The sequence below is a fragment of the Corvus brachyrhynchos genome, unplaced genomic scaffold (assembly GCF_000691975.1).
Source record: "Corvus brachyrhynchos isolate BGI_N302 unplaced genomic scaffold, ASM69197v1 scaffold236, whole genome shotgun sequence".
NCBI classification, from domain to species: Eukaryota; Metazoa; Chordata; class Aves; order Passeriformes; family Corvidae; genus Corvus; species Corvus brachyrhynchos.
The window spans coordinates 1,105,678-1,114,063 of NW_008238660.1; the positions used below are offsets into that span (position 1 = coordinate 1,105,678).

Below are 8,386 nucleotides of genomic sequence, written 5' to 3' on the forward strand. Positions count from 1 at the left end.
TCACCATGGGCCAGTGTCACCATGGGTCGGTATCACCATGGGCCAGTGTCACCACAGCCAGTGTCACCACAGCCAGTGCCACCAGGGCCAGCGGAGCCTGCCTGGGGCTCACTCACTGCAGCACCATGTGTGGAGCTGGTGGGCAGCTCCTGGAGGCACACAGCACCCCTGGGCATCCCTGGGCATTCCAGAAAATCTCCAGGCATCTCTTGAACATCCCTGGGCATCCCTCAGCATCCCTGGGCATCCTGGAACTCGCTGCTGCTCCAGAGCCAGGCTGGGAGGAAACCCACCACCACCACACCAGTGACAGCTGGGTGACCCTGCTGTCCATCCTGGGTGACCCTGCTGCCCATCTGGGGCTCGTGGCTACTGCTTCCCCTGAGTGGCCACCAAATAATTTGTGGCTGCAGTTACTGATGCTCAACAGGGCCTCGTGGCTGGTCCCCACCCATTCTCAGCACAGCCAGTGCACAGGGAATGAAAACTTTGGGACCAAACCCTTCCACCAGGCAGGGTCCAGGCGTGGCTGGAGGTGACATCTCTCTCCAACAGTCACAGTCATCAGCTGTCCCCAAGGAGGTGCTGCCACAAGGGTCCCTGCAGATCCCAGATGTCACAGCAGCCACCTGCAACCCTGGATTGTGCCAGGAGCTGCCAGCTCCCACCCCTGAGGCATCCAAGGAGGGTTTCCTACGAGGGTCCACACCTGAGTTAAGTAAAGTGACGCCAGGCTTTCCTGTCCCACAGGAACATTCCTCAGCTTCTCACTGAACCCCTGAATCCCTCCCTCAGGCATCCCATGGGGGATTCCAAACCCTGCTGGCTGCAGGAAGGGCTCCTGTCCCAGGATCTGGGCGTGCCCAGGGCATTGGTGCCCTGCAGCACCCCGGGGCTGGCCAGGCACAGCTCTGCCACAGGGGAGATTTGCCATCAGCCAGCAGATAAATCACTCCGGAGACAAGGAAAATGGCTTTTCCAGCTCAATTTCCTGCTGCAAAAAGGGGCATGATCTAAGGCAAAACCCATTCAAAAGCAGCTCTTCCCAGAAAATGCATTTGCTGGTCTTTGCCAGCCGTTACTGGAAGGAGAGTGCAGACACCTCTGATGGTATTCCAGGGGTTTTCCATGGTAGATCCCCGAGTTTTTGACAAAAAGGATCTGTAAGGATGACACAGGGAAGTGTAAAGCCAGCCCAGGCAGCTGAGCAGGAGGAGTCCCAGGGTGCTGACGTGCGCCCGGGTGCTGATGTGACACCGGCAATGCCGAGAAGGGCAGGGCTGGGCCCACCCTCCTCTGCCCCTCAGCTTTGCCCCTCTGACAACAGCCACAGGGACAGAAATCAGCCCCTCACCAAGGGACAGCTCCAGCCCCGCTCCTGTCCCCGTGATCCCTCAGTGAGGACTCGGGGACCTCGTCGCGGTGAGCCACCCCTGCCGTGGGCACTGGTGTCACAGTGGGGATGAGCCCCTCGGGCACTGCCAAACCTCCAGGCTCGATGGAGGCTCAGGAAACCCCCCTGTCCTGCAGAGCCCCGGGAGAAGAGCCACCCAGGGCCGCGGGATGGACAGTGGAAAAGGGTGGACAGTGGAAAAGGAAATGGGACACGTGCTGGAGATGGAGCCAGCGGGATCTTGGAGAGCCCCAGGGGCAGGGACAGCCAGGTCAGTGTCACCTCCTGTCCGTGTCCCACACCGGCCCAGCCCCACTCCAGCCCCCAGCTGCCCGTGGCTCTCCAGGCAGGGCAGGGCAGGGCAGGACAGGGAGCTTGGAGGAGCCTCCTCCTCTATTATTCATGGCCAGATCTGGCTGATGGAGCCGGGGCTCCCTGAGGCCGCTTCCTAATGGAGCTGCAGCCGTGCCTGCCCAGCGAGCACTCCTGGGCCTGCACAATTCCCACTCCTCCCATCCCCGTGCCATAAAAGTGCCACCTTCTGCTGCTAATGATGCATTACTCGGCCATTGCTGGGGCTCAGAGCCTGCTGCCATCCCGCAGAGACCGGAGCTGGAGTGTGGGCGGGCAGGTGTGCTCTGCAGCCAGCAAAATGGCACAACCAGGACCCTGACGGAGCGGCCACAGCCCAGCCGAGCTCAGGGACACCCACGGGCACAGCTGGGGCATGGCAGGGCCTGCACAGAGCCCAGATTTAGGCAGAGGAAGGGAAGGAGGTGGCGGAGGACACCTGGGGATGTCCCAGCACCAACTGGAGCCCCAGCCCAGCGAGCAGGGCGTGCTCCCTGCCTGCAGGACCGCTCTTGCAGAGGAGGATCCACGGCTGGTGGGTGAGGCAGTGCTGGAGGATGACTCAGGACTGGCAGAGCTTCTGGTGGATGTTCTGCAGGAGGAATGTTAAATCTGCCTCAGGAAGCCCGGCCAGCCCCTCAGCCGGTCAGGCTCTGTCCCTTTGAAGCACTGGCCGCGGCTCCCCGGGACCCTCTCCTGTCCGTGAGGACATCCCAGGACTGAATCCCTAGAACTGGGACCATGACCTGGGGTTTGCACAGCTCGAGGTGCAAATCACCACGGAGGGGCTCATGAGGGTCACAGTGTGGTGGTAAGGCTTAGGTTCCCTCGGATAATCCTGTGGATCATCCCCACGCCCACTTTGCTGCCCATCCCTCATGGAGAGCTGTGCACATCCATGTGCCTGTCCATGCACCTCCCAGCCCCTCATCCTGTCCCCGGCCCTGCAGCCACGCCAGCACCATTAGCTGAGCTCTGTGTGCGCAGCCCCGGCCTTCCCCAGCCGCAGGAGAGCCCCTGGCTCCCTCCCCACACTCCCATCAGGCCATAATTGCCCTAATGGGCTCTCGGGGTCACCTGGCCCATGCACTCCACTGGCCTTGGGTGACCTCTGGCTGCTGCTGACCAGAGCCTGGACACTGGGCAGGGGACAGGGCTGCAGTGTCACCCGTGAGACAGGGGACGGGAGAATCCTGCCCTTTCCAGGGATGGGAAGGGGAGAGGGGCAGCAGGGCTGGGCCTGATGGGAGCTGCAGGGTGGGCTGTGATTCAAGGGGACATTTGGGGTGTGACATTAGTGACACACAGGCACGATGGAGCCAGGGCACCCAGGGCACACAGGATGGGGCCAGGAGAAGCCAGCAGCTCCCAGATGGAACCCCAAGCAGAGCTGTGTGCCAGGAGCCCGAGGGTACCGGGGCCAGGTGTGGCACGGGAGCAGGGACAGATCAGGCATGAGGAAGGCGGTGCGAGGTGGGCACGGGGTGCTCGGCACGGCGTTTCCCGAGATATCTCCAGTTCCAGTTGCCTGGCCCTGCCATCCCTGGCCGAGCAGTGCCACCCTGTGGGAAACACCCTCCTCTCCTCCGCAGGGGTGATGCCCCCGAACCCTCCCCATGGATGAGCCCCCAGCCTCGGTCCCCCCTCCCCCGGTCCTGTGCCTGCCCCTGACACAGCACAAGCCACTCCCATCCCCTCCCGGTGCTGCCACTGGAGCTCTTCCCGGTCCCCACTGCCTTCCCAAATATCTCCAGGGCTGCAACCACCCTGGGCCACCTCCCAGCAGCCCTGTGCCAAGGGGCTGGTGCCCTGGCACTCTGCATTAATTGCCCAGACAGACTAATAACAGGGTTCATTATTAATAATGAGGCATGGACACGTCACGATCAGGTCATCATTTCTTATGAAACAGGGTCTCCGTTCCAGGGCGGTGTCTCAGGCACTTTTCCCCAGTGCTTCACGCAGGGGTCGGGGTCATGGCACGCCAGGTTTGGGTGGGGACACTGAGGCGGGGCTGGGAGAGTGCAGGACCATCACAGGGAGCAGCAACCCAGCAGGGCAGTGTCCCCAGCTGTGACCCCAGGGATGGCAGGGGACACCATCAGCTCCTCTGCCCCACACTGCTGCCCCTTCCCAGCCCCATGTGGTTCTTATTTGCTGCCCTGAAAAGTTCTGGCTGGTCCCAAAGCCACCTCGGTGGCACTGCTGGACATGTTTGTCCCTCCCCTGGGAGCATGGGAAGCCTGTGCCAGCCCTGTGCCCCACTGTCACCTCCTGTGGGGTGATCACACCCTGCTCACGTTGGGGTGATGGTGAGGGACGTCCTGCTCACATCGGGGGACACTGAGGGACGTCCTGCTCACAATGGGGGACACTGAGGGATCCCCTGTTTGCATTGGGGTGACACTGAAGGATGCCCTGCTCACATTGGGGGACAGTGAGGGATGCCCTGCTCACATTGGGGTGACACTGAGGGATGCCCTGCTTGCATTGGGGTGACACTGAGGGATGTCCTGCTCACTCTGAGTGCCCGTGAAGTGACACATTCCCGGGTGACAGAGCGAGAGCAGCACCCACGGGACCAGGGACTGGGTCAGGAGGACAAAGGTGAGGAAGGTGCAGACTGGGCTGGGGACAGATGCCACGAGTGGCCCCAGCACCAGCAGGGGTGTCCAGCAGCCCCCTTCCCCCTCCCCTGAGGACAGGCACAGAGATTCCCAAATCCCAGCTGTGCCTCCCTGGTGCCCACTGCCCTCCCAAAGGGGGGCCCTGGGCTGGGGGCTGACCCTGGGGTCCCCTCAGGTGGGACCAGTCCCAAGAGGGCAAAGCCAGGAGGTTTGGGGGGCTGAGCAGTGCCCAGCCTGTTTGGCACAGGTGAAAATGGGTCCTTGGGTGTGAGACCTCAGGAGTGGGATACAGGGACAAGGAAATGTCACTCTGCCACGGGGCTCTGGCAAGGACAGCAGGGTGGGATCCCAAATCTGCCTCCTTATGGTGGTCAGAACTTGGGTTTACTCCCTACCCTCCACCCCACCCCCTGTCCCCGGGTCACCAGGGCAGGAGGGACACTGTGACAATGGGAGAACGGCCACGACCCTGGGGAGCTCAGAGAGAGGTGAGGGAGGGCACGGCTGGGACTGCCTGCAGGATGAGCTGGCCTCCCTTCCCGTGCCATGGCACTGCAGGGAGGCTGGCACAGGGGAGGGTGAGCTCAGCAGGGCCAGCATCACTCTCTCCGTCCTCCGGTTTCACTGCCCTCGTGCCCGGCAGCTGCAGGCTCTGCTTCATCCATCCCTGGGATGGAAGCCGTGAGTTTCTGCTCCAGGCTGGCTGCATTGCAATGATCCAAACATCCTGGGAGCCTGGGGGCCTCCAGCAGCCCCACAGCCTGGCAGCCCTCACCCTCCGGTGCACAGAGCCCTTGGCTGTGCTTGATGCCAGTCGCAGCCTGCCCAGAGCTGGGGAGGAGCTGGGCAGGTCCAGCCCGGCCCCCTCGGGCCCTGCAGGGGCTGTCACAGGGTGCAGGAGGATCCTCTCCACCGAGACCCTGCAGGAAGCCACCAGCAGGGTGTGTCCTGCCATATTTCAACAAAAAGGGACAGAAAATGCCACCAGTGACACCGTGAGCACCCGGAGAGCTGCAGGAAGGTCTGAAAGTCCGTTCAGATGAGAGAGCTTCACCTGAAGCTACTTCTGGGCTTTCTCCAGGAGCCTTTAGAGAGAGGCTCCAGCCCCAGCTCCATCCTAGCACCAGTGACACCACCCTGGTGTCCCAGCTGATCCCATCCCTGCTACAAGTCCCTCTTGACCAGCAGCAGCCACGGCAGCACGGCCGCCAGCATGGCCACGGTCAGGACGAGCATCACGGCCAGGGCCATGGGCGACTGGCAGCACTTCAGCCCCAGGGCCGGGCTGGACGACACCGAGCTGGCCGTGTCCGCCCTGCTCCTCCCGCCCAGGGAGCCGCAGTCCGCGGCCACCAGCGGCATCCCGTGGTCGCTGATGACGAAGATGTGAGCTTCCCGTGCCAGCACCCCCGGGAGCCCCTGCGGGCCCGCCGAGCACCGCTCCAGGCTCTGCACCGGCATCACGAAGTGACTGGGCACCACCAGCGTGTTGCTGGCCTCACTTTTGGCCAGCTGGGACAAGGAGGACGGCGACAGAGGCATCTCCAGCGCGCGGGGGTTGGTGCCCGCCCTGGGTGGCCACAGAGCCTTCTTCTTGCTGAGAAAGGTGACGTAGCGGCACACGGGGCAGATGATGCTGCTCTGGATGTGCCCGTCCAGCTTGGCCGAGAGCAGGCACTTCACCAGGCAGTCGTGGCAGAAGGTGTGGCCGCAGCTGAGCCGCCGGTGCGTGGCCTCCAGGGGCTGGAACTTCTCGTAGCACACGGGGCACTCGGCCGGGGCTCCGTCCTTGCTGGAGGAGGTCTCCGACATCCCTGCTGTGGTGGCCGCGGGAGCTGCTCGGCTGCCAGGGACAGGCACGAGGGGTTAATCAGGGGCTGGGTGACAGGGATTAACACAGTCCATCTCTTCATCCCTCCTCCTCCTCCTCCCTGCTCTCTTGCCGCTGCCCTTCACCCTCGCAGAAGGAGGGGACGGCCGCCTGGCATGGCCTGCACAGGGCAGGGCACTCTCAGCAGCATTAAACCTCCCAGTGCGGCCCTGGGGGCAAGGGACAGATGACGGGAGGATCTCAGCTCCAGAGCCCTCCAGGGCAATAATCCCTGGCTGCAAAACCACAGGGGCCGAGGGCTGAGCCCCTGGCCGGAGCCGTGCGTGCGGAATTCCCGGGGCAGACCGTGTCATTCCAGGCACAGGCTGTGTCACGAGGGCCTCTGTGCCCAGCTGCTGCTGCTGCTGGGAGCTGGGAGTTCCCACCCCACCATGGCACCTGCCAAGGACAGGGAGATGCTCCCGCCCCGGAGAGCTCAGGGGGGACGGGGGGAGCGTGGAGCAGCCAGGTTGGTGGAGCAGGCGGGAGCCACAGGGGACAGAGGGGGAGGTGACACAGCCAGGGCAGGCAGCAAACCCCACACCGGGCTGCTTCCAGGCTGCTGGGGGCTGGCCCGGGCTGGTGGCCAGGCCATGGCATCTCCAGGCCTTGTCCAAGCTCAGGCCGGAGCTGGGTGCAGCCAGAGAGGCTGGAGCTGTGTCAGGGTTAGTCAGAGAGGAGCGCAGAGCTCAGCTGCCCCGCCCTGGCCGCGGTGTGGGGCACTGTGGGGTGCTCTGAGCCCCGGGTTTGGGGCACTGTGGGGTGCTCTGAGCCCCTGTACGGGGCACTGTGGGGTGCTCTGAGCCCCGGGTTTGGGGCACTGTGGGGTGCTCTGAGCCCCTGTACGGGGCACTGTGGGGTGCTCTGAGCCCCAGATCTGTGCCTGGGCTGGGGCTGAAGCTCTGCCCTGCATCTCCCCGGGCAGGGAAGGGGCGGCGCAGAGCAGAGAAGGGAAAGGAGAGATGCTCAGCTCAGCTCCCTTCTCTCAGACCAGCTCGGGAACCAGACCTTCATCACAGCTGCAGGTTTTTCCAGAACCTGGCGGCGTTTTCAGACCCAGCCCAGCCCGCAGCCCTTTTCTCACGCGTGACAGTGCCACGGACACCCTCCCAGCCGATCTGGAGGTTCTGCCATCCGCTGCCCTCCTCCTGCGGGGGAGTCACCCTGCCCCGGCACGGCCACAGGAGCACCACGAGCCGCCCCCTCCTCAGGCACGAGAACAGATCCAGGCTCCTGCTCTGGTTCAGGAGGGATCAGCGATTGCTGCTCCCCAAGGAGCCCTCAGCCCCTGCTCCCCCGCGCCCCAAAGTCCCCTCACCTGCTGTAGGGCCCCCGGGCAGCGGCCCCTCCATGCGCGGCTGTCCCCAGGCACGGGGCTGGCCCGGGAGAGCACCGGGACACCTTTGGGACAGCGGGACACCTTCGGGACACCCGGTGCCGGCTGCGTCTGGGGAGAGCGCGTTGTGCAAGGGCTGGAGCGGGGACAGGGCAGGGCCAGCTCCGCCGAGTGAATGCGGAGGAACCCGTTCGGGCTTTAAAGGGCTCGCATTGGCCCGCTTGGCCAGGGAGTGGGCGAGGAGCTGGCGTCAGGCGTCGGGGGCAGGGACGGGAGGCACGGTCCTGCCTTCCCCGGTGTCCCCGGGCTCGTCCCTGTGGGGTCAATCGCAAGGAATCCGGCAGTGAAGGGGTGCCGGGACCCCTCTGGGGCTGCAGGGCTGGGCGAGCTGCGCATCCTGCACCGGGTCCTGCACCTGGCCTGGGCTCCTCACCCCCGCTGCCCTCATCCTTGTCCCCAAGCCCCCTCCCCTTCCACACCCCAAACACTCCCCCCAGCCCTGCAGTCCCTGTCCCGTGTGCTCAGACAGGACCGGAGCCCCGGGTGACAGTGAGTGACCCAGCAAAGACCCTCGAGCACCCAGGGGGGCTCTGCTGTTGTGTCCCTGCCCTGAGGTCTCCCAGCATCTCCCTGAACCGTGGTCCAGGTGCAGCAGGAGCTCCGTGGGCTCAGGGCAGGGAGGAGCCCCATGCTTGGCCGTCTCAGCAGCTTCAGGTGGCTCATTGGCCACCACTGGCCACGTGCAGGTGGAAACCTCCTCAGAGAAGGTTCCCTGACACCTCACCCCTGTCCCAGGGAGCCGCCTGTCC

The 8,386-nt window shown here is 64.3% G+C and overlaps 1 protein-coding gene across 1 annotated transcript; it reads right to left on the reverse strand.

Annotated features, from left to right (window-relative positions):
• Positions 1-3,629: 3,629 nt before the first annotated feature.
• RNF222 (ring finger protein 222) lies at positions 3,630-7,751 on the reverse strand. Its single transcript, XM_017737721.1, has 2 exons — positions 7,560-7,751; positions 3,630-6,214 (listed from the first exon to the last, which is right to left on the reverse strand). Exon 2 carries the CDS (start codon positions 6,181-6,183, stop codon positions 5,536-5,538), a length of 648 nt encoding a protein of 215 aa, XP_017593210.1. The 5' UTR covers positions 6,184-6,214; positions 7,560-7,751; the 3' UTR covers positions 3,630-5,535.
• Between the last annotated feature and the right edge of the window lie 635 nt (positions 7,752-8,386).